We start from the raw sequence: 27,347 nt of genomic DNA, 5'->3' as shown, positions 1-27,347 counted from the left end.
TCATGCACCAATAGCAAATGTCATATCTACAAGATGTATAGCGCGTGCAACAACAACCTTAGGTATCGCAGCAGTAATGATTACCAGGAGGTAGGACTGGGCACCTATTCAACATACCATTAAATCCAATAGAGTCCACTTTTATGTTGCATATCAAAACAAAGCATATAGGCAAAATTAATCCATAGGGCAAGACTCATTATATGGGATGAGGCACCCATAGCTAAGAGACTAGTAGTATAAATGGTTGATTAAAGCACGAAGGATATAATGGAATATTCAAACCATTTGAGGGGAAGGTAATAGTGTTTTGGGGAGATTTCAAGCCAGTGTTACTAGTAGTTACTAAAACTACAAGACTAGAGAAAGTCAATGCAAGTCTTGTAAAGTATTACCTGTGGAGCATTATGGAAGTGTTGAGTTTGACAAACAATATGAGAGCCAGAACCGATAAAAATTTCAGTGGATTCCTACTTAGATTAATGATTGAGAAGAGCAGACAAATGATGAGGGAAATATAATAATATCGAAATGGTAGTTAGGCATGAAAATGATGAAAATTGCGAGAGGGCATTAATTAATGTAATATTTCCATCATTGCATGATAATGCAAGCCCTATAGAATATATGACCAGCCATGCAATAATGGCAATAAAAAATGCATATGTCGACACTTGAATCAGAAGATGATACACATGTTCCATGGTCAAACCAAGATCTACAATAGTTTTTAATGAAGCAACATATGACATAAATAACTACTATCAAGAGGAATTTTTGAACACTCTGCTACCAAATGGACTGCATCCACATAAGCTTGAACTGAAAGTAAATTGTGTAGTAAAACTACTCAGGAACATGGATCCTTCAAACGGTTTATGCAATGGGACTAGAATGGTTTGTAGAAATTTTGGGGCCAATGTAACTCATGCAGAAATAACGATGGGGCAACATGCTAGAAAATAAGTATTCTAATACAAACCCACGACCTTATAGGTCTATAAAAGAAGATGTAAATATCAACATGCGAGTGATAGAGAAAAGGGTTTAATGGTTGACCAATTTTTATAAATTAGTCCTGCTAATTTGATGCAATTAGCACAAGAATAGGTCAGCATCCTTGTGGAATGAGTGGCTTGAGGAGTGGATTACGCTTCCTATATTTCAACATTTCAGTTTAAATGTTATCTCATGAGCCTAGGAATTTTTATTATAAATAGACTTGATAAAATATAAGTATTCACCAAGGACTAAAATGGAATTTACATACAAAATTCTCATAATTACAGTGACTAATTGGATATTTATCGTAAAATCCTAAATAGAAATGGATACATTCTCCTATTTAGACGGTGACTTAGAGTCCAAGAAAGACCATATATATATATATACTCTCCTAATTTTCATAACAGGCAAGCGATCTAGAAAGAATAAGAACCCTGAAACACAATTAATCTTACTCTACAAGTAGTCTCTAATATCTTAAAGGTTATCAATTGGTGCAATTAGCGTGGACACGACCCGATTTTTATTCAGTCATAATATATTCTTTGCATATCTTTGTCAAACGACAATGGCTAACGGTATGAATCCAGTTGTCACTGAAGTTCAAGTTAATAATAGCAGTGGTAGCGGCGCCACCCCCATCAACAATAATGGAACCAAACAGGAGACAATACTAGCAACTCGACCCTCATCGAAAATTCGGATCCTTAAGCAACAATGGCATTAAATAATTTTATAGGAATTCTCAAAAAACTCACTTAGGTGATTGCCAACCAATAACCAAAGGTTGATGCACATCGAGAAAATCAAAGTTCGCCACTAGATAATGATCAATCATATCCTTACAACTTACGGAATCAAAATCCCAAGGGCTTTCCAAAATAGGTACAAGTAAATTTTGGTGAAGGAGACCAAGATGGTAGAGACGATGCCTCATATCAAGACGAGACGTACTTTACTCGCTCTAATCATAGCAGTATGTCTCGACCTATCGCCGACATTGATTGGCGTTCAAGAATTAGAGAAGTATTAAGAGAATTCAAGGAGTCATGAGGGGACTCGAGTAATTATTGGCTCATAGATGATTCACCTTTATCGATAAACATATTAATTGTCCCATACCTCCTCAATACAAGATGCCAATATTTGACCAGTATGATGGCTCAACTAATCTGAAAAGTCACTTGGGTAACTTAAGAACCATCATGTACTTACATATGAACTCAGATGAGATTATGTGTCGAGTTTTTTTCCATAACATTAAAAGGAGTAGCGTAAGAATGGTACCAAACATTGGAATCCAGATCCATTAACTCATTCTTGCAATTAGCATCCCTTTTCAGATCCAGGTTTGTCACTTGCATCCCAAGAAGGAATATTTCTCTAATCTCTTGGTTTTGAAAAGGGAGGAAGGAGAGTCGTTAAGACGAAATATAGACATATTTCAAAAGATGGCAATGCAAGTGGAAAACTTATACCATGAAATAACGGTTAGTGCCATGGAAAAAAAAAACTGTAAGTATAATAAGTTGTTTGAATCTTTTCACATTGATCCTACTTCCACCTTCACATAGCTTATGGCGTAAGCAAACAAGTACTCCAAATTGGATGAAGCATGGAAAGTTTAGAGTGTTCATTCAAAATGCTCACGTGAAAAGAAAAATGAACCAACCAAGTCTCACTCACCTATCAAAACACTTAGACCATGTTAATCGTATCCTGCTCCTTATGCTAAAGGAGATAGGTGGGGAATAGATAGAGAAGCATTGACAACACTTAATACTAATCGACGCGAGCTCAAAGAAAGTTGCTAACCTTTAAAGAAGAAGATAGAAGGAATCTTTAATTCCCCCATACCGATGCTTTAGTAATTGAAGGGATATGGAGTATTTTTGTGAAAAGGATCTTGGTGGATGATGGGAGTAGTCAACCTCATAACTTTTGAGGTTTTTAAATCTTTAAACCTTAAAGTGGCGAAGTTGAGGCCCGTTTGAACTCCATTAGTAGGATTAGTAGGCAAACATATTCAAGTAGAAGGCCTCATTGATCTGATGGTGGAATAGGGTGATGAAGAATATACAAGAATCATTAAAGCAGAATTTATGGTGGTGGATGTTCCTTTCCCCTATAATGCAATACTAGCAAGACCCACACTATACGACTTAGTGGCGTGCACATTTATCAAGTAATAATCATGATATTGTAGTTGTCAGGGGAAGTCAAAGGATAGCACGTGAAGCCTACATGCTAGGGCTAAAAGGAGCTGATATATCTTTGCGAATTATGTAGGCAAACCAAATTCATATTACAGAAGTACAGGTTCAAGCCTCCCCTCCTTTCGACTTCCTGATGGAACGAACTGAGCTCAGCCTTGAATTAACTATGAACTTGACAATGTGGAGATAGATAATGGGAAGAAAGTGAAGCTAGGGTCCGAGTTATCCACGAATGTTAAAGAATCAATTCGACAGGTGCTGATACAAAATAATCATAATTTTGCACAGTATGCCCATGATATAGTCATAAAAGATCCAAAGGTGATGACATACAAACTAACTATTGATCCAAAGGTAAAACCGGAAAGCAAAAAGAGAGAACTCATGCTCCGGAGGGACAAAAGATTATATTAGTTGAGGTGGACAAACTACTGGAAGTGGGATTTGACGCGGAACCCAATGAAAATAAATTTCATGAACTCAATGACAAGTTTTGGAAGAGATCCAAGATCAAACTAAACCCCTCTCTATGGCACCCAAAGCTTAAAGAAGCAAGAACACCAATAATAGAGAAAAAGAATAAGATAAACGCCACAATTAGATTGATAAGTTTACCTTGATTCTTGATGCAATTAGAAGAATGCAATCTCACACTCTCTAAAAACATGAACACGCCTAAGCATGAAGAAGTAGTCTTTAATTCATTGAATAATTGATTGTTAAAAAATTACAAAATAACAAGCTATTTATACTAATCTAAGTGGTCCAGATCCTTAGGGGATTTAGAGTTAGCTAAGGAGTAGGATTTAGCAAATCTAAACCAACTAAGGAGTTGACTAACAAACTCATAACAACTTAAGGATTTGGAAATCTAATCCAAATCCACTAAAGATTGACTAAATCTAATCAAAATAAGGCTAATTATTCAAGGGTGGCCGAAATATTGGAGGCCCAACCCATTAACAAAGCAAAAACACAAAATAAGCTAACTAACTAAATGAGAGGCAGGGACCAGCACGGCTAGGGTGTGCTATTTGGCACGGGCGTGCTTCAATGTAGGAGTTCCCTCGTGAGAGTCAGAGGGAAGCACGGCCTGGGTGTGCTATTTGGCACGGGGGTGCTTCAATGTAGGAGTTCCATCGTGAGAGTCAGAGGGAAGCACGGCCTGGGTGTGCTATTTAGCACGGGGGTGCTTCAGAGTCAGAGGGAAGCACGGCCTGGGTGTGCTATTTGGCACGGGGGTGCTTCAAGGCAGTTGTTTTCCTCAGCAAGTCAGACGAGGGCACGGCCTGGGGTGTGCCATCTAGCACGGGCGTGCTAACTAAGCATGGCCTAGGCATGTCATGTGTTGGAAATTCAGGCTCTAACTCAACATGTGCTTCTATTAATGTGAGAAACTTAGATGCCCTCCATGCTTCCTTGAGCTTTATAGTTGAGTGGTCTCGATTTCGTATCATACCCCCTTTCCTCAAAAAGATTCGTCCTCGAATCTTAGTTAGAAGTTGAGGTATCCATGCTCCCTTGTTCTCCATGGTTGCTCCATATTTCTTTGCATGACTTCTTGTAGTTGGTCCACTAGGAAGCATTAATGGATTTTTCATGTTGTTCTCCTTGCCCCCTTGAGTTCCATGGATGAGCGATGGCGGATTCATATCATTCCCCTTTTCCTCGAAAAGGTTCATCCTCGAATCTGCATTAATGTCAAAAGGAGACAAATTACTAACATTGAAAGCAATGGAAACATCATACTCACCTAGTAAGTCTATCTTGTAGGTGTTGTTGATATGGATCCATTGGTGCCTCCTAATGGATTCTAGTGGACTTTGCTTGGATGTGGTCTTATCCCTTATTGCTTGTTTTGGTCTAATTAATATGTAAGGGATATGGGCCCATAGTGTTTATTTAAGTTGTTTTGGGTTGATTTTATGATGCATGCAATCTGCCCAATATTAAGTTGTCTATTTTGGGCTAGAAATGATTCTATTTTGTGTGTACTAGTTAGGCCCATGTGTTTTGGCCTTAGGACAGCCTAGTTAGATACTCTTCTTTAGGGTTATGTTTGTTTGGGGCTTATATATAGCCTCCTTAAGATGTAAAACGGGATTTTTAGCCAACCATTGAATTGAAATCAAAACAAAACGTTTTCTTCTTGTTCTTTCAAGAACAGATTGTGTTCTTCATAGAACCAAAATATCCTTAGTAGTTAAGCTTGTGAGTTCTACAAGATTAATTGCACCAAGAATTTCAGAGTTGTTTTCAAGAGTACTTGAAGGTAAGTTTCTGATTCTTGTTCTAAATTCCTTGCTTTCTCTCTTCAAGAGTACTTGGGGGTTATAGGGATTGTCGGGTACTTCCGTGATTGCATGCTTTCCGCTAGATCTTCCTTGTTGATTTGCAAGAGTACTTGTTAATTGGCTAGGGTCGTATCATCTGGTATCAGAGCACTGTGGTTGTGGATTTCAATCTATCCTAGGGTTAGGGACTTAAAAAAAAAAAAAAAAAAATCTTTAAATATTGTTCGATCTAGACATTATCTCTTTAGATCTTGTTGGGTCTAGACAATTTCTCATTAGATCTTCTTGGATCTAGAATTTTCTTGTTAAATCTTCTTGAATCTAGTTTTCTCTTTGTATCTTCTTATTGTTTGCATCATTTTCTAGTTACCCTTTTGACTAATTCAAGATCTATCTTTGAACATTCTTGTTGTTTGCTTATTTCTTGATAAAAAAAAAAATCTGGATTTGAATTGGTTGTTAAAGTCATTACCTACCTAAAATTGAATTGGGAGACACAAAAGTCATTGTTGGACTAAGTCATTACCTACCTAAATTGAATTGGGAGACACAAACCCTCCACTTATACCTTGTTAAGCTCTTACCCCTACCTAAATTGGGTCACATTTGTAGGTTAAGTGAGGATATAAATCAAAAACGTCTGCTACAGTAACTTGCTACAGGAACTCAGAAGCAAACTTGCTACAGTACCTTAAAAAAAATTTTTTTTTTTTTTTTTTTTTTTGAGTTTTCTTTGTTTGCTTGCTTTGATTGGGTAGAATTAATTAGGTCCATATTTGGTTTGCTTTGTAGCGAACTAAATTCATACGCTATATCCCTAAATCGTCTTTTAAATTCTAGTTTCAATTTCTTGTTTGTGTGCTATCTTTGCTTCATTTAACATTGCTAAAGTGTTATTTGCTTGTTCCTACACTTTAGTTTATTGATTTCTAGCAATACACCTTTCTTATTCTTGTATTGCCATTCAAACATTGTGATTTCTTGATAGAGTTTGTGCATTACTTAATTATATTCTTTGTTTTCCTAACTTTCTCTTGACTTTTGTAGCAACTTTGGGATTCTGAAGTGCAATTATTCAAGTGGAAAGAGTGGTAAAAGGCTGGAGTGAAACCCACATATTGAAAAAAAAAAAAAAAAAGCCAAATAAGGAGAGAAACACGTGAGGGAGTGATAAACTAACCATTTCCTTTAGTTTTGTGTTTGTATTCTATTTCAGGATGTCTGATTCATCTAGAGATAATAATGACAGCCCTCTTAAAATTGAAGATCCAAATCTTCAAGCCTTTCTAGATGCTCTCTCTGGAGAGATGGGACGAATCACTAGGTTTATGGAGAGCTTTAATGACAGATTCGAGCTTCAAGAACAACAGACGGAAAGACATGACCACAATGCCACAAGGAGGGGTACAACAAGAGCTTGTCCTAGTACTACACCAATTAGATTTCAAACTCCTGAAGATGAGGAGGTTGATAATCCTGATCATTACTTTAGGGATTTGAACAATAAGTTAGGAAGGGTGCAAGGAAGGAAAAGTGTGGATTACCTCAATAGGTATTCAATCACAAAGGATGAGCGGAAGACCATTCTAACACCAGTTTGGTCAAAGGAAGTATATGTAGATCAATGTAAAAATGAAACCATGAGATTTGATGTTATAAACGAAGAAAAGGAGATTCAAAATAAAATTAGTGAAAATAAACAGAGTGCAAAAAAAGAGAAAGAGGAAAAAGAAAAAGAAAAGAATGTGAGTTTGATAGCTAGGGCACGTGAGGATACATATGCTTTGTACCACAATCAGCCTATACTTGTACCTTTGTGCAAGGGAGCTTATTTGGCCACTAATGATCTTAACCCATCCTTGCCAAGTGTGTTTGTTGATCTTTTGCAGGACTTTGAACATGCATTTCCAGAAGAGATTGCCCAATCTTCATTTGACGGTAAAGAGGTGGTTCTTGCACCATTGACACCTCAAGAAGTGAATAGTGATCAGAAAAAGTTGTTTGAGAGAGAGAAAGAGGAGTTCACTAATGACTTTCCTGAAGAGTTGCCTAGTGGATTGCCACCTTTGAGAGGGATAGATCATCAAATCGACTTCATTCTTGGCTCCAACATTCCAAAACGACCAGCCAATAGAAGCAATCCAATGGAGACAAAGGAGTTGCAAAGGCATATTCAGGTTGCAGCAACCAATGGAGTTCAATACGATCTAAAAAGGAGAAGAAGAGTAAAGAAAAGGGCATGGATTCTAAGGAAAAGTGGACTGATCCTCGCAAGCAAAAGGATACCTCAACTTTTAACTAAGATTCGAGGACGAATCTTTTTGAGGAAAGGGGGAATGATATGGATCCATTGGTGCCTCCTAATGGATTCTAGTGGACTTTGCTTGGATGTGGTCTTATCCCTTATTGCTTGTTTTGGTCTAATTAATATGTAAGGGATATGGGCCCATAGTGTTTATTTAAGTTGTTTTGGGTTGATTTTATGATGCATGCAATCTGCCCAATATTAAGTTGTCTATTTTGGGCTAGAAATGATTCTATTTTGTGTGTACTAGTTAGGCCCATGTGTTTTGGCCTTAGGACAGCCTAGTTAGATACTCTTCTTTAGGGTTATGTTTGTTTGGGGCTTATATATAGCCTCCTTAAGATGTAAAACAGGATTTTTAGCCAACCATTGAATTGAAATCAAAACAAAACGTTTTCTTCTTGTTCTTTCAAGAACAGATTGTGTTCTTCATAGAACCAAAATATCCTTAGTAGTTAAGCTTGTGAGTTCTACAAGATTAATTGCACCAAGAATTTCAGAGTTGTTTTCAAGAGTACTTGAAGGTAAGTTTCTGATTCTTGTTCTAAATTCCTTGCTTTCTCTCTTCAAGAGTACTTGGGGGTTATAGGGATTGTCGGGTACTTCCGTGATTGCATGCTTTCCGCTAGATCTTCCTTGTTGATTTGCAAGAGTACTTGTTAATTGGCTAGGGTCGTATTAGTTGTCATCAATGTGCTCCAAGACTTGTAATGCTCTATCTCCATGTTTATCAAACTCAATCTTCCTTTGGTTGGGAGACTTTTCCTTGCGAAAATGTACCCAAACCCAATCTCCAGGTTTAAACACATCATGCCTTTTTCTCTTGTTGGCACGGTTGGCATAGCTTTTGTTCTTCATGTTCATATGAACCCTAGCCTTAGCGTGCATCTCCTTCACTAATGTAGGCTTTTCTTCACTTTTATGAAATCCCTGCAACAAAGAAACAAAACTAGAAGGTAGAGAAGAAGTGTTAATGTTAGTCAAACTATGCAAAAACTCCTTAAACCGAATCATCAAGACTGGTCTACCCTCTCTCACACTGTTTGGGATCTCTCTCTTTTTCACATACATAATTTGTTTCTCTCTTTCACTCACTATTGGGCCATTAATTTGTTTTGTATCTTTTATGGCCTCTTTTCCTTCATCCTTACTCTTTTCACTCTTTTGTTTCGTGGCTTCTTCCTCCTCTTTTTCTTTACTCTTTTCACATTCTGGTTCTTTTGAACTTGAAGCCTCATTCTCATTTTCTTTCAAGGTCGAAACCTCTCTTTCTCTCTCAATTATCTTCCGTTGATCTTCATATACTTCTCGAGATGATAATGGATCAAGAACCATCTTTCTATCCTCAATTGAATATTGGCAATCCTCTTCTGGAAACACATCTTCAAATTCTTGCAAAGGATTAACAAACACACTTGGCAAAGATGGTTTAGGATCATTGATGGTTAAACAAATTTCTTTGCACAAAGGCACAATTATAGGTTGAATTTGTCTTTCCTTTTCTTCTCCCTCTTTCTTTTTATTTTCACTCAGTATATTTTCACTCATTTTATTTTTACACTCTTTTTCTTTATTGAGAGTTACAAAACTCATCTTTTGATTTCCATATTGATCTTCACACACTTCCTTTGAGGAACATGATCTTGGGCTAGTCATCCATTCATCCTTTGTGAATGAATACCTATTGAGGTAATCCATATTTTTCCTTCCTTGCATCCTTCCTGAATTATTGTTCAAATTCCTAAAGTAACAATTAGGATTATCAACCTCCTCACCTTTAGGCATTTGAAATCTAGTTGGTGTAGTACTTGGACGAGCTCTTGTTGTATTAGAGCGTTGGGCGGCTTTAATCTCCTTCAAACCCTCCCTCATATCTTGGAAGAAACTGTTGAAGCTTTTAAACTGTTCTTGGATTGATTCCATTACAAGTTTTAATTGGGAATCATCTATTTGACATTCACCCTCACTATTATCTGTACTCATGGTTAGTATTCAAAAGAGAAAAACACAAAAAGAATTTGAGTTAATGGTAAATCACTCCCTCACGTGTTTACACTCTTGAATCTCTCCTTGCAATTCTTCCAATTGAACTTCAGAATCTTAGTTCAACCAATTCAACTCAAAGCACGTTTAGAATCAAGGAATAAAACTTAACAATGAAAAGCAAGCACAAATTCTAGAAAGAAGACTCAAAACGTTATGGACAGTAGCACAAGAACACAAACAATGCACTACTTTAATGATCAATTAGAGTGTAGTGAACAAGCAAATACACCCTAACAATGTAATAGAAGCAATAGAAAGTTCACACAAAAACAAGAAACTAGAATTTAAAAGACAATATTAGGATATAATGTATGAATTTAGCTTACTACAAAGCAAACCAAATATGGACCTAATTAATTCTACCCAAAAACAAAGCAAGCAATCAAAGAAAAACAAAAGAAAACAATGGACAGAATAGTGCACGGGCGTGCTATAAGGAGCACAGGCGTGCGTGTATTGGTCTAGTCCAATAGATGGAAGGTAAGACCTAGCACGGGTGTGCTTGAGGTGTAGCACGGGCGTGTTGCCTTGTATCCCTTTTAATGCAACACAATTTAGGTAGGATTCTTAGATTTGACAAGGATTGTAGTAGATTTTGCTCAATCTCAAAAAGATATGGTCAACTAATTTTTGTTATCTTATCCACAAGTAGTTAAGATTGGATTTTATCACAAGATTGTAGTGGATAAACTAAATCCCATAAAATATGGTCAAATCCCTTAGGATTAGGAACAATCCCACAATGTATGGTCAAATCTTCTAAGGATTAGGAATAATCCCACAAAATATGGTCAAATCCCACAAAATAAGGTATAATCCCCTTTGGATTAGGATCAAATCTTTTGGTTGCAGGAACAAAATCAAGATCCACACACACAAATTCAATGGTGGACGAAATTTTCTATACTCTTTTTTTTTTTTTTTTTTTTTTTTTAATCAACAAGGTCTAAGATCTAACTTCCAGAATTGAAACAAGAACGAAATTTATGAATTTTAATTGAAGCAAAACGAATTGAAACTAAACAAAAGAAAACAAACACACAAAGAAACAAGATGAAGAAGATAACAAACACAAAAACAAGAAGAACAATAAAACAAATAAACATAAACCCTAGAACTCAGATAAATAAGAATTTACCTTAATGTTTGGCTCTGATACCAAACTGACGCGGAACCCAATGAAAATAAATTTCATGAACTCTATGACAAGTTTTGGAAGAGATCCAAGATCAAACTAAACCCCTCTCTATGGCACCCAAAGCTTAAAGAAGCAAGAACACCAATAATAGAGAAAAAGAATAAGATAAACGCCACAATTAGATTGATAAGTTTACCTTGATTCTTGATGCAATTAGAAGAATGCAATCTCACACTCTCTAAAAACATGAACACGCCTAAGCATGAAGAAGTAGTCTTTAATTCATTGAATAATTGATTGTTAAAAAATTACAAAATAACAAGCTATTTATACTAATCTAAGTGGTCCAGATCCTTAGGGGATTTAGAGTTAGCTAAGGAGTAGGATTTAGCAAATCTAAACCAACTAAGGAGTTGACTAACAAACTCATAACAACTTAAGGATTTGGAAATCTAATCCAAATCCACTAAAGATTGACTAAATCTAATCAAAATAAGGCTAATTATTCAAGGGTGGCCGAAATATTGGAGGCCCAACCCATTAACAAAGCAAAAACACAAAATAAGCTAACTAACTAAATGAGAGGCAGGGACAAGCACGGCCAGGGTGTGCTATTGGGCACGGGCGTGCTTCAATGTAGGAGTTCCCTCGTGAGAGTCAGAGGGAAGCACGGCCTGGGTGTGCTATTTGGCACGGGGGTGCTTCAATGTAGGAGTTCCATCGTGAGAGTCAGAGGGAAGCACGGCCTAGGTGTGCTATTTAGCACGGGGGTGCTTCAGAGTCAGAGGGAAGCACGGCCTGGGTGTGCTATTTAGCACGGGGGTGCTTCAGAGTCAGAGGGAAGCACGGCCTGGGTGTACTATTTGGCACGGGGGTGCTTCAAGGCAGTTGTTTTCCTCAGCAAGTCAGACGAGGGCACGGCCTGGGGTGTGCCATCTAGCACGGGCATGCTAACTAAGCATGGCCTAGGCATGTCATGTGTTGGAAATTCAGGCTCTAACTCAACATGTGCTTCTATTAATGTGAGAAACTTAGATGCCCTCCATGCTTCCTTGAGCTTTATAGTTGAGTGGTCTCGATTTCGTATCAGGATTCATTAGAGACGTGGATTATCCAGATTGGTTAGCTAATGTAGTATTGGTGCCTAAACCAAATGGAAAATGGAGGCTATGTGTAGACTTCACCGATCTGAACAGAGCTTGTCTTAAACACCCTTATCCATTATTAAACAATTCATCCATTCTACCGCTGGTTACGAAATTTACAGCTTTATTGATGTGGCAGTTGGGTATCATCAGACAGGAATGAACAAGTTAGATGAAGAACATACAAGTTTTATAACAAATAAGGGGATTTATTGCTCCAAGGTGATGCCTTTCAAATTGAAGAATGCAGTAGCTACATACTAGAGGTTAGTCAATCGTATGTTCAAAAATCTAATAGGCAAATGAGTAGAAGTTTATGTAGATGATATGATCGTCAAAAGTGTAAAAGTTGAAGAACATGCAAGATCTCATTAAGGCATTCCAAATACTTCAAAATTATGACATGAAATTAAACCAAGAGAAATGTGTATTTGGAGTTCGATCATTCATGGATTCATGATATCTCAAAGGGGAATAGAGGCCAACCCAGAGAAAATCTGAGCAGCTTTGGACATGCTTCCTCCAAAGAACATAAATGAAGTACAATAGTTGAACGGTAGGATTATAACTCTTGGACATTTTGTATCATGTTCAGCAAAGAGGTGCTTGCCGTTCTACCAAGCTCTCAAGAAGTTGAAAGAATTTCAGTGGATAAAAGAATGCCAAGCAGCCTTCAGGGCACTCAAATCCTTTTTGAGTTCACCTCCCTTATTGAGTAGACCAAAAGCAGGAGAAGCTCTTTATTTGTATTTGGCCACAACTTAAGAAACTGTGGCTTCAATTCTAGTCGTGAAGAAGGAGGCGAACAATTGTTGATGTATAATGCGAGTAAGGTATTACGGGGGGTGGAGCTCAATATCCCACCATTAAGAAATTGGATTTTGCAGTTTTAATGTCTGCTATCAGGCTCCGACATTATTTCCAATCCCATGAAATACATGTTTGGACGAACTACCCACTTCGTAAGATTTTCCAAAAAGCTGAGATTTTTGGCCAACTAGTAGAATTGTCAATCCATTTAGAGGAGTTCGATATTCGATATGTACCTCACCCTACCTTAAAAGCACTAGTCTTACAGATTCTATGGCAGAGTTCTCAGGGGAACAAACAAAAGAAGAAGGGACGACACTTGAAAAAGAAACTTAGAAGTTATTCACTAATGGGGCATTAAGATCACAAGGTTCTAGAGAAGGGATATTATTGATTGATCCATAAAGAATCCAATTCAAGTATACAATTCGCCTCAACTTTACCCTGACAAATAATGCAACTGATTACGAAGCCCTCATAACCGGCGTCAAGCTAGCATTAGAGGTACGAGCTAACAAACTTAAAATTTTTTGTGACTCACAATTGGTCGTTAACCAATTATTAGGTGCCTTTGCAACAAAAGAAAAAGACATGATAAGGTACCATAATTTGGTCAAAACTCTCTTAAACCAAATTGTTCAAGAAGGGGGCGATTGGGAAATTTCACAGGTTAATAGGTCCGAGAGCACAGTAGCAGATGAGTTAGCCAAATCGACGGCTTATGGGGAACCACTAAAAGAAGAAATGATAGCGGAAATGCAGGAATGTCCAAGCACTAAAGTAATGGAATCTTTCCCTACCGAAGTAGAAAATGATTGGAGAATTCCCATTCTTTAATATTTAGAACATGAAGTTCTCCCTTCTGAACCTAAAGCATCTCTCAAGTTGATTAGAAAAGTGGCCAATTATTTACAGATAGAGGAATACTCTATAGAAGATCTAAAGCGCATTTATGGGCTAGATGTTTGTTAATGGAGTAAGGCAATTACGTCTTGCATGAAGCACATGAAGGTGTTTGTGGGGCTCATAAAAACTTATATGTATTAATACGTAAGATACTTCTAGCAGGATATTATTCACCAACAATTAAGAGTGATGAACAGTGGTTCGAAAATGTGAACCCCGTTAGAAATTTGGTAGAGTACCAAGGCAACCTGTGTTAGAGAAGAGGCCACTTGGAAGTGCATGGCCCTTCCCTCAATGAGGGATTGACATATTAGGACCTTTTCTAGTTACTACGGGATAAGAAATTTGTTGTAGTCGCCATCGACCATTTCTTTAAGTAGGTTGAAGCAAAAGCCTTAGCTGCGATTACTCCAAATAAAATCATCCAATTCTTCAGAAATGAAGTAATTTTTAGATACAGAGTACCTAAGAAACTAGTAACTGACAATGGAAAGCAATTTGACTCCTCCCAATTTAGAACTTTTTGCAATGAATGGAGCATTAATTTACACTTTACCTCGGTTGCTCATCCCCAAACAAATGGGCTAACTGAAGTTACTAATAGAACTATATTACAGGGATTAAAGAAGCAACTAAATGGTGAAAAAGCTAACTAGACTGAAGAGCTGAATAACATCCTTTAGGCGTATAGAACATCCCCTAGGCGATCGACTGGAGAAACTATAATTTCACTAGTATACGAAACAAAAGGAGTGATATCGGTCGAAATAGGTATGCCTTGCATCAGAACCAGACAATTTGATGAAGAACACAACCAAGAAAGCTTTAGAATTAACTTAGACCTTGCTGAGGAAAGGAGAGAGCAAGCTAATGTTTGAGCAACGGTATACTGACAGCAGATGGCTAGCTACCATAATAAGAAGAAGGTAATTTCAAGAAAGTTTAAGGTTGGAGACAGGGTGTGGAGGAAAACAGATGTAACTGAAGGCACAGCTGGAGTTGGAAAATTGGGACCTAATTGGGAAGGGCCTTATAAGATTACATAACAAATAGGATCTAGAACCTTTAAACTTAAGAAGATCGAGGGAATTGAATTACCTTGAACTTGGAATGCAGATAATATAAAGAAATGCTTTGGTCTTTCCTTCACTTAAACAATGAGTTTTGCTAGGTTGTTTCACTTAATTAGTTAGGTTTAAGAAAAAGGATGTATTTGGGATGACCTATTGGTCAAGGCATAGAATTATACCTAACTCATTAAGTTTTTCCAGGACAAGGGATAAATAATAAAACAAATAATTTTGATCGAAATGTCTTACAAGTATATATATATATATATATATATATGCATATTTTTTGGAGGAAAATGTCATGCTCTAAGAGAGCTGAAAAAATGCTAAGTGCCATCAAAAGGTTAAGCACCTTTTTCTCCGAGCTATGGACTCTCTTCGTCATGCTCTAAGTGAGCTGAAAAAAGGCTAAGTGTCTTCAAAAGGTTAAGCACCTTTCTCTAAGCTACGAGCTCATTTTGTCATGCTCTAAATGAGCTGAAAAAAGGTAAGTGCCTTCCAAAAGTTAAGTGACGCGGAACCCTATGGAAATTAATTCCAAGAACTCTATGACAAGATTTGGAAACTCTCTTTTTGATTAATTGAATGAATTCCATAATAATTACAATATAGCAAGCTGTTTATACTAATTCTAAGAGGTTTAGATCCTTAAAGGATTTAGATTAGTTACTCTAAATCAGATAAGGATAAGGATTTAGCAAATCTAAACCAACTAAAGATATGACTAACAAATCTTAACAACTTAGGGATTTGGATAACTAATCCAAATCAACTAAAGATTGACTAAATCTAAACAAATCTATGATAAGAAATAATTAATCCAAACCAACTAAGGATAAGGAATAATTAATCCAAACCAACTAAGGATAAGGACTAACTAATCCAAACAAACTAAGGATAAGGAATAATTAATCCAAACCAACTAAGGATAAGGAATAATTAATCCAAACCAACTAAGGATAAAAAATAAAAGGGTGGCCCAATTTATTGGTGGCCCAACCCATTAACAACATTGCAACTCAAAACTAAAAAAAATGGGCTAACTTATTGACGCGGAACCCAATGAAAATAAATTTCATGAACTCAATGACAAGTTTTGGAAGAGATCAAAGATCTAGAATAAACTCCCCTCTATGGCACCCAAAGCTTAAAGAAGCGAGAACACCAATAATAGAGTAAAAGAATAAGATAAACACCACAAAGAATTGATAAGTTTACCTTGATTCTTGATGCAATTAGAAGAATGCAATCTCACACTCTCTAAAAACATGAACACGCCAAAGGCATGGAAGAAGAAAAACCTCTCTTTTAATTGATTGAATAATTGATGAATAATTACAAAATAACAAGCTATTTATACTAATCTAAGAGGTCCAGATCCTTAAAGGATTTAGAGTTAGCTAAGGAGTAGGATTTAGCAAATCTAAACCAACTAAGGATAAGACTAATAAAATCATAACAACTTAAGGATTTGGATATATAATCCAAATCTACTAAAGATTGACTAAATCTAAACAAAATAAGGCTAATTAATCTAGGGTGGACGAAATATTGGAGGCCCAACCCATTAACATTGCAAAAACTCAAAAATAAGCTAACTAACTAATGAGAGGCAGGGACAAGCACGGCCTGGGTGTGCTATTTGGCACGGGCGTGCTTCAATGTAAAGGTTCCCTCGTGAGAGTCAGAGGGAAGCACGGCCAGGGTGTGCTATTTGGCACGGGCGTGCTTCAATGTAGAGGTTCCCTCGTGAGAGTCAGAGGGAAGCACGGTCAGGGTGTGCTATTTGGCACGGGGGTGCTTCAGAGTCAGAGGGAAGCACGGCCTGGGTGTGCCATCTAGCACGGGCATGCTAACCAAGCATGGTTTAGGCTTGTCATATGTTGGCAATTCAGGTTCCAACTCAACATGTGCTTCCATTAATGTGAGAAACTTAGATGCCCTCCATGCTTCCTTGAGCTTTATGGTTGAGTGGTCTCGATTTCGTATCATACCCCCTTTCCTCGAAAAGATTCGTCCTCGAATCTTAGTTAGAAGTTGAGGTATCCATGCTCCCTTGTTCTCCATGGTTGCTCCATATTTCTTTGCATGACTTCTTGTAGTTGATCCACTAGGAAGCATTAATGGATTTTTCATATTGTTCTCCTTGCCCCCTTGAGTTCCACGGATGAGTGATGGCGGATTCGTATCATTCCCCTTTTCCTCGAAAAGGTTCATCCTTGAATCTGCATTAATGTCAAAAGGAGACAAATTACTAACATTGAAAGCGATGGAAACATCATACTCACCTGGTAAGTCTATCTTGTAGGTGTTGTCATCAATGTGCTCCAAGACTTGTAATGCTCTATCTCCATGTTTATCAAACTTAATCTTCCTTTGGTTGGGAAACTTTTCCTTGCGAAAATGTACCCAAACCCAATCTCCAGGTTTAAACACATCATGCCTTTTTCTCTTGTTGGCACGGTTGGCATAGCTTTTGTTCTTCATGTTCATATGAACCCTAGCCTTAGCGTGCATCTCCTTCACCAATGTAGGCTTTTCTTCACTTTGAGGAAATCCCTGCAACAAAGAAACAGAACTAGAAGGTAGAGAAAAAGTATTAATGTTAGTCAAACTATGCAAAAACTCCTTAAACCGAATCATCAAGACTGGTCTACCCTCTCTCACACTGTTTTGGATCTCTCTCTTTTTCACATACACAATTTGTTTCTCTTTTTCACTCACAATTGGGCCATTAATTTGTTTTGTTATTTTTGTGGCCTCTTTCTCTTTCTCCTCACTCTTTTCACTCTTTTGTTCTGTGGCCTCTTCCTCCTCTTTTTCTTCACTCTTTTCACACTCTGGTTCTTTTGAACTCAAAGCCTCATTCTCATTTTCTTTCAAGGCCGAAACCTCTCTTTCTCTCTCAATTATCTTCCTTTGATCTTCATATACTTCTTGAGGTGATAAAGGTACAAGAACCACCTTTTTCCCCTTATGAATCAAAGAATATCGATTGTAGAATCCATCATGAAGTGCTTTTCTATCATATTGCCATGGTCTTCCCAACAATAGATGTCCAGCTTGCATAGGTACTATATCACACAAAATTTCATCCTCATACCATCCAATGGAAAATGGCACAAGTACCTGTTTAGTCACTTTCACTTCCCCACAATCATTCAACCATTGCAACCTATAAGGTTTAGGATGCTTGAGACAAGTCAAGTTCAGTTTGTTTACCATGTTTACACTAGCAACATTAGTGCAACTACCCCCATCAATAATAAGAGTACACACTTTTCCGCTAATCAAACATCTAGTGTGAAATATGTTCTCACGTTGCTCAAGGCTTTCTTCTTTAACATGCATGTTCAAAGCACGTCTAGCAACCAAAGCTTCTCCATGTTCAGGAAGTATTAAATTTTCTGAATCATCATTATCATCATCTAAATTAGGCATATCATCATAATCACTACATTCAGATTCATAACTAACATTCCCATCATCTTTAGCAATCATAACCCTTTTATTAGGACATTGAGATGCATAATGCCCTTTCCCCAAACATTTAAAACATTTAATTTCTCTAGAAGGGGTTGTAGAGTTAGAAGTACCTTTGTTGCTTTTGAATGGAGTTTGGACAGTCTCTTTACCTTTTGAAGTTGAATCTGTCCTTTTAGAATTAGAACCCTTAAATTCCCTCTTCTCACCTTCTTTGGGCCATTTAGATCCCCATGTGTTGCTGGAATACTTATTGGTGTTGGATCTCCCCTTTTTCTGTCTTTCAAGTTTCATGGCCATATCTACCATCTCCTCTAAGCTTTCATACCTATACATCTCTAAAGCATCAGCAATGTCTTTATTGAGACCTCCAAGGAATCGTGACATGGTGATTTGCTCTTCTTCCTCAATCTTGGCTCTAGCCATGCAAATCTCCATCTCCTTGTAGTATTCTTCAACACTTCTTCCTCCTTGCACCATTCTAGCTAATTTGTTATGTAAATCCCTAAAGTAATGAGTAGGGACAAATTTTTGGTGCATTAGCTCTTTCATGATCTCCCATGGTGGTACGGGTCGTAATCCCTTCCTTCTTCTTTTCAATAGCAATTGTTCCCACCAAAACATAGCATACCCTTTGAATTCAACAGCAGCAAGATGGGATTTCTTTTCTTGAGAATAGTTATGGCATTCAAAAATTTGTTCTACTTTTCTCTCCCATTCAAGATATTCTTCAGCATTGTTGTTGCCTTTGAATTCTGGAATCCTCATCTTAATTGATCCCAAGTCCCCATCAGGTTTATTAGGATTGGTCTCTTCACTCTCTTCAACATCATGGTCTTGAAATCTGGTTTGTGGACGAGTTCTAGTTGTATTAGAGCTTTGTGAAGCTTTTATCTCTTGCAGCTCCTCCCTCATGTCTTGGACAAGATTATTGAAGGTCCTAAACTGTCCTTGAATTGCTTCCATGAAGAGTTTTAATTGAGGATCTTTAATTGGAATTCCATCATTACCATCTCCAGATTTGCCTGAACTCATGGTTAGTATTCAAAAGAAAACACAAAAGATTTGGGTTATTGATAAATCACTCCCTCACGTGTTTACACTCTTGAATCACTCCTTGCAATTCTTCTAATTGAACTTCAGAATCTTAGTTCAACCAATCAACTCAAAGATCACGTTTAGAATCAAAGAATAAAAACTTAACAATGAAAAACAAGCACAAGTTCTAGAAAGAAGACTCAAAACGATATGGACAGTAGCACAAGAACATAAACAATGCACTACTTTAATGATCAATTAGAGTGTAGTGAACAAGCAAACACACCCTAATAATGTAATAGAAGCAACAGAAAGCTCACACAAAAACAAAGAAACTAGAATTTGAAAGACAATATTAGGATATAATGTATGAATTTAGCTTACTACAAAGCAAACCAAATATGGACCTAATTAATTCTACCCAAAACAAAGCAAGTAATCAAAGAAAAACAAAAGAAAACAGTTTGTTTAATAGGTTCAGAACCGTGCACGGGCGTGCTAGATAGAGCACGGGCATGCGTGTAAGATCTTAGTCCAACAAGTGGAAGTCAGAAAAGTGCACGGTGGTGCTTGAGGTGAAGCACGGGCGTGCTGCCTTGTGTCCCTTTTAATGCAACCCAATTTAAGTAGGATTCTTAGATTTGACAAGGATTGTAGTAGATTTTGCTCAATCTCAAAAGATATGGTCAACTAATTTTTTTGTTATCTTATCCACAAGTAGTTAAGATTGGATTTTATCACAAGATTATAGTGGATAACTAATTCCCATAAAATATGGTCAAATCCCTTTAGGATTAGGAGCAATCCCACTAAATATGGTCAAATCTCCTAAGGATTAGGAATAATCCCACAAAATATGGCAAAATCCCACAAAATAAGGTAAAATCCCTTTGAAGTAGGATCAAATCCCTTGGATTCAGGAACAAAAACCAGATCCACACCAACAAACTTCAATGGTGGACGAATTTTTTTTTTTTTATACTCTTTTTTTTTTTTTTTTTTTTTTTTTTTAGTCAACAAGATCTAAGATCTAAACTTCCAGACTTGAACAATAACGAAATTTATGAAATTTAATTGAAGCAAAACGAATTGAACTAATCAAATAAGAAAAACAAACACAAAGAAACAAGATGAACAAGAAAACAAACACAAGAACAAGATGAATAAGAAAACAAATAAACACAAACCCTAGAGCTAAGATAAATAAGAATTTACCTTAATCTTTGGCTCTGATACCAAACTGACGCGAAACCCAATGAAAATAAATTTCATGAACTCAATGACAAGTTTTGGAAGAGATCAAAGATCTAGAATAAACTCCCCTCTATGGCACCCAAAGCTTAAAGAAGCGAGAACACCAATAATAGAGTAAAAGAATAAGATAAACGCCACAAAGAATTGATAAGTTTACCTTGATTCTTGATGCAATTAGAAGAATGCAATCTCACACTCTCTAAAAACATGACCACGCCAAAGGCATGGAAGAAGAAAAACCTCTCTTTTAATTGATTGAATAATTGATGAATAATTACAAAATAACAAGCTATTTATACTAATCTAAGAGGTCCAGATCCTTAAAGGATTTAGAGTTAGCTAAGGTGACGCGGAACCCAATGAAAATAAATTTCATGAACTCTATGACAAGTTTTGGAAGAGATCCAAGATCAAACTAAACCCCTCTCTATGGCACCCAAAGCTTAAAGAAGCAAGAACACCAATAATAGAGAAAAAGAATAAGATAAACGCCACAATTAGATTGATAAGTTTACCTTGATTCTTGATGCAATTAGAAGAATGCAATCTCACACTCTCTAAAAACATGGAACACGCCAAAGGCATGGAAGAAGAAAATCTCTCTTTAATTGATTGAATCATCTGTCCAATTTTACAAAATAACAAGCTATTTATACTAATCTAAGAGGTCCAGATCCCTAGAGGATTTAGAGTTAGCTAAGGAGTAGGATTTAGCAAATCTAAACCAACTAAGGAGTTGACTAACAAAATCATAACAACTTAAGGATTTGGAGATCTAATCCAAATCCACTAAAGATTAACTAAATCTAAACAAACCAAGGCTAAAATAATCATGGGGGGTCGAATTATAGGAGGCCCAACCCATTTACAAAGCAAAGAACTCAAAATAACTAACTATGTTAATGAGAGGCAGGCTAGTGCACGGTCTAGGGCGTGCCAAGGCGCACGGGCGTGCGCGCATGGAAGAGTTTCCTTCGCGAGAGTCAGTAAGGTGCACGGCTTGGGGCGTGCTGAATGGCACGGGCGTGCTCCGAGTCATGTGTTGTTCCTTGAAAGGCAGTAGCTTGCACGGCCTGGGGTGTGCCACCTTGCACGGGCGTGCTATCCAAACATGGTTCCCACTCAACTCGTGCTTCTATTAATGTGAGAAACTTAGGTGTTCCTCCAAGTTCTTCATAGCACTTGTTGAAAGCAAGGTCATGGAGCTCTTGTGTGATTTGTTCTTGAATGTATAAGGACATGGTTGCTCCATACTTCTTTGCACGGCTCCTTGTAATTGGTCCACTAGGAAGTGCTAATGGATTGCCATTGTTGTGGTCCTTGTTCCCTTGAGCTTCATAGGTGGTTGGCAGTAGTGGATCCGTATCATCCCCCCCTTCTTTAAAAAGATTTGTCCTCAAATCTGCATCCATGTCAAAGGGAGACAAATCACTAATATTAAAAGTTGCAGAAACACCATACTCACCTGGTAAGTCTATTTTGTAGGCATTGTCATTGATGCGCTCTAAGACTTGGAATGGACCATCTCCACGTGCATCTAGCTTATTCTTCCTTTGGTTGGGAAATCTTTCCTTGCGAAAGTGTACCCAAACCCAATCACCTAGCATAAGCACTAACTTCTTTCTGCCCTTGTTGGCTTGATTAGCATATTGCTTGTTCCTCTTTTCTATGTTGGCTCTAGCCTTCTCATGTAAAGACTTCACCAATTCTGCCTTTTTCTCACCATCTAGATTAGAAAGTTCATTTAAAGGTAAAGGAACAAGATCTAATACAGTTAGTGGATTAAAGCCATAAACAAGTTCAAATGGGCTATAACCTGAAGTAGAATGTATGCTACGATTATATGCAAACTCAATGAATGGCAAACAATCTTCCCAAGTTTTCAAGTTCTTACCCACAATGGCACGAAGTAATGTCCCTAAAGTTCTATTCACAACTTCAGTTTGTCCATCTGTTTGTGGATGACAAGTCGTAGAGTAAAGCAATTTAGTTCCAAGCTTACTCCACAAAACTCTCCAAAAGTGTGAAAGGAACTTTGCATCCCTATCAGAAACTATAGTTCTTGGTACCCCATGCAATCTTACCACTTCTTTAAAGAATAATTCAGCAATATTGTTGGCATCATCAGTTTTATGACAAGGAATAAAATGAGCCATCTTGCTAAATCTATCAACAACAACAAATATGCTATCTCTACCACGTTTAGTCCTAGGTAATCCAAGTACAAAGTCCATAGATATATCAATCCAAGGAGAACTAGGAACAGGTAAAGGCATGTATAATCCATGAGGCATCGACTTAGATTTGGCCTGTTTACATGCAATACAAGAGTTACAAACTCTTTCTACATCTTTAATCATATGAGGCCAATAAAAGTGTTCATTCAACATATCATAAGTCTTATGTACCCCAAAGTGTCCCATCAATCCCCCACTATGAGATTCAATCACAAGCAATTCACGCATAGAACATTTAGGCACACAAAGTTTGTTGTTCTTAAACAAATATCCATCATGTTTATAGAACTTATCAAATGCTCCATGCTCACAAGCTACATATATGTTGCCAAAGTCTGAATCTTTCACATATAAGTCCTTAACATACTCAAATCCAAGCAATTTAGAACTAAGAGCAGTAATTAGAGTATATCTTCTTGATAATGCATCAGCAACAACATTGTCTTTTCCATGCTTGTATTTAATCACATATGGAAATTGTTCAATAAATTCAACCCACTTACCATGTCTTTTATTGAGCTTACCTTGACCCTTCAAGTGTTTTAGGGCCTCATGGTCAGTATGGATGACAAACTCTTTAGGTAATAAGTAGTGTTGCCAAACATGTAAAGTTCTTACCAAGGCATAAAGCTCTTTGTCATAGGTTGAATAATTGAGTTGTGCTCCATTCAACTTCTCACTAAAGTAGGCAATTGGCTTCTTTTCTTGCATTAGGACAGCCCCAATTCCCACTCCAGAAGCATCACACTCAATCTCAAAAGTATTATCAAAATTAGGCAAAGAAAGTATAGGTGCAGAAGTTAACTTCCCTTTTAGTGTTTCGAATGCCTTTTGTTGTTCTTCTTCCCACTTAAACCCAACTTCCTTTTTGATAATTTCTGTTAGTGGTGCTGCAATTGAAGAGAAATCTTTAACAAACCTTCTATAGAAGCTTGCCAACCCATGAAAACTCCTAACTTCAGAAACTGATTTGGGAGTTGGCCATTCTTTGATAGCTTTCACTTTCTCCTCATCTACTTCAATACCCTGTGCACTCACAATAAAACCAAGAAATACAAGTCTATCTATACAAAATGGGCATTTGTTAAGTTTAGCATACAACTTTTCTGTCCTCAAAGTTTGTAACACTATCCTAACATGCTCAATATGATCATTAAGAGACTTGCTATAGATAAGTATATCATCAAAGTATACAACCACAAACTTTCCTAAGAAGGCACGCAATGCATGGTTCATAAGCCTCATAAAAGTACTAGGTGCATTAGATAGTCCAAAAGGCATAACTAACCATTCATACAAACCATACTTAGTTTTAAAAGCAGTTTTCCATTCATCACCTGGTTGCATTCTAATTTGATGGTAACCACTCATTAAATCAATTTTAGTAAAGTAAGTTGCCCCATGCAATTCATCTAACATATCATCAAGTCTAGGGATAGGGTGTCTATACTTTACTGTAATTTTGTTGATCGCTCTACAATCAACACACATGCGCCATGTTCCATCCTTTTTAGGCACTAGAAGCACAGGAACGGCACACGGGCTCATGCTTTCTCTTACCAAACCTTTCTCCATAAGTTCATCAACTTGCCTTTGCAACTCCTTTGTCTCCATTGGATTGCTTCTATAGACAGGCCTATTTGGAATGGTAGATCCAGGAATGAAGTCAATTTGATGTTCTATTCCTCTTAAAGGTGGTAAACCACTTGGTAATTCACTAGGAAAGACATCATCAAATTCCTGTAACATAGAGACAAACATAGAAGGCAAATTATCTAGGTTAGCATTAGTTTCAGCAGATAAAATTTCCTTGTACCTAAGAAGTAATATGGGCTTCTTCAAGGCAATGGCACACTTAACCTCTCTAACTCTTGCATAAAAAGTCTGTTTCTTTTTTTCTTCTCTCTTTTTTTCACTCACAATTGGGCCATTAATTTGTTTTGTTATTTTTGTGGCCTCTTTTCCCTCATTCTTACTATCTTCTCTCTTTTGTTCTCTCGAAACCTCACTTTCTTTCTTTCTCAAGGCCGAAACCTCTCTCTCTCTCTCAACTATCTTTCTTTGATCTTCATATACTTCTTGAGGTGATAATGGTACAAGAACCACCTTTTTCCCTTTATGAATCAAAGAATATCGATTGTGGAATCCATCATGAAGTGCTTTTCTATCATATTGCCATGGTCTTCCCAACAATAGATGTCCAGCTTGCATAGGTACTATATCACACAAAATTTCATCTTCATACCATCCAATAGAAAATGGCACAAGTACCTGTTTAGTCACTTTTACCTCCCCACAATCATTCAACCATTGCAATTTATATGGTTTAGGATGCTTGAGACAAGTCAAGTTCAGTTTGTTTACCATGTTCACACTAGCAACATTAGTGCAACTACCCCCATCAATAATAAGAGTACACACCTTCCCACTAATCAAACATCTAGTGTGAAATATATTCTCACGTTGCTCAAGGCTTTCTTCTTTAACATGCATGTTCAAAGCACGTCTAGCAACCAAAGCTTCTCCATGTTCAGGAAGTATTAAATTTTCTGAATCATCATCATCATTATCATCAGTAATTTAGGCATATCATCATAATCACTACATTCAGATTTAGAACTAACATTCCCATCATCTTTAACAATCATAACCCTTTTATTAGGACATTGAGATGCATAATGCCCTTTCCCCAAACATTTAAAACATTTAATTTCTCTAGAAGGGGTTGTAGAGTTAGAAGTACCTTTATTGCTTTTGAATGGAGTTTGGACAGCTTCTTTACCTTTTGAAGTTGAATCTGTCCTTTGAGAATTTGAACCTCTAAATTCCTTCTTCTCACCTTCTTTAGACCATTTAGATCCCCATGTGTTGTTGGAATACTTATGGGTGTTGGATCTTCCCTTTTTCTGTCTTTCAAGTTTCATGGCCATATCTATCATATCCTCCAAGGTATCATACCTATACATCTCTAAAGCATCAGCAATGTCTTTATTTAGGCCTCCAAGGAATCGTGACATGGTGATTTGCTCTTCTTCCTCAATCTTGGCTCTAGCCATGCAAATCTCCATTTCCTTGTAGTATTCTTCAACATTCCTTCCTCCTTGCACCATTCTAGCTAATTTATTGTGTAAATCCCTAAAGTAATGAGTAGGGACAAATTTTTGGTGCATTAGTTCTTTCATGAGCTCCCATGGTGGTACGGGTCGTAATCCCTTCCTTCTTCTTTTCAATAGCAATTGTTCCCACCAAAACATAGCATATCCTTTGAATTCAACAGCAGCAAGATGAGATTTCTTTTCTTGAGAATAGTTATGGCATTCAAATATTTGTTCTACCTTCCTTTCCCATTCAAGGTACTCTTCAGCATTGTTGTTGCCTTTGAATTCTGGAATCCTCATCTTAATTGATCCCAAGTCCCCATCAAGTTTATTAAAATTAGTACCTTCAGTATCTTCATCATCTTGGGGTTGAAATCTAGCTTGTTGTCGAGCTCTTGTTGCATTGGAGCTTTGTGAAGCCTTCATCTCTTGTAACTCCTCCTTCATGTCTTGGATAAGATTATTGAAGGTTCTGAACTGTCCTTGAATTGCTTCCATGAAAACCTTCATTTGAGGATCATCAAGGGGACTTCCATCTCCAAATTTGCCTGAACTCATGGTTAGTATTCAAAAGAAAACACAAAAGATTTTGGATTATTGGTAAATCACTCCCTCACGTGTTTACACTCTTGAATCTCTCCTTGCAATTCTTCCAATTGAACTTCAGAATCTTAGTTCAACCAATTCAACTCAAAGCACGTTTAGAATCAAGGAATAAAACTTAACAATGAAAAGCAAGCACAAGTTCTAGAAAGAAGACTCAAAACGATATGGACAGTAGCACAAGAACATAAACAATGCACTACTTTAATGATCAATTAGAGTGTAGTGAACAAGCAAACACACCCTAATAATGTAATAGAAGCAACAGAAAGCTCACACAAAAACAAAGAAACTAGAATTTGAAAGACAATATTAGGATATAATGTATCAATTTAGCTTACTACAAAGCAAACCAAATATGGACCTAATTAATGATATGGATCCATTGGTGCCTCCTAATGGATTCTAGTGGACTTTGCTTGGATGTGGTCTTATCCCTTATTGCTTGTTTTGGTCTAATTAATATGTAAGGGATATGGGCCCATAGTGTTTATTTAAGTTGTTTTGGGTTGATTTTATGATGCATGCAATCTGCCCAATATTAAGTTGTCTATTTTGGGCTAGAAATGATTCTATTTTGTGTGTACTAGTTAGGCCCATGTGTTTTGGCCTTAGGGCAGCCTAGTTAGATACTCTTCTTTAGGGTTATGTTTGTTTGGGGCTTATATATAGCCTCCTTAAGATGTAAAACGGGATTTT

At 37.1% G+C, this 27,347-nt stretch overlaps 1 protein-coding gene across 1 annotated transcript; it reads right to left on the bottom strand.

The window, feature by feature from the left end:
• Positions 1 to 26,492, bottom strand: LOC149496813 (uncharacterized). Its single transcript, XM_089719930.1, has 8 exons — positions 26,390 to 26,492; positions 25,527 to 26,245; positions 25,108 to 25,473; positions 24,437 to 24,687; positions 23,358 to 24,007; positions 22,455 to 23,225; positions 22,176 to 22,301; positions 1 to 104 (listed from the first exon to the last, which is right to left on the bottom strand). Exons 1-8 carry the CDS (start codon positions 26,490 to 26,492, stop codon positions 1 to 3), a joined length of 3,090 nt encoding a protein of 1,029 aa, XP_089576056.1.
• Positions 26,493 to 27,347: the final 855 nt, after the last annotated feature.

This window comes from Jatropha curcas, chromosome 4 (genome assembly GCF_041381405.1).
Source record: "Jatropha curcas cultivar XTBG-Jc1 chromosome 4, XTBG_Jcur_1.0, whole genome shotgun sequence".
Taxonomy (NCBI): Eukaryota; Viridiplantae; Streptophyta; class Magnoliopsida; order Malpighiales; family Euphorbiaceae; genus Jatropha; species Jatropha curcas.
Note: the sequence above shows the minus strand (reverse complement) of the source record. Positions and strands in the feature narration are given on the sequence as shown.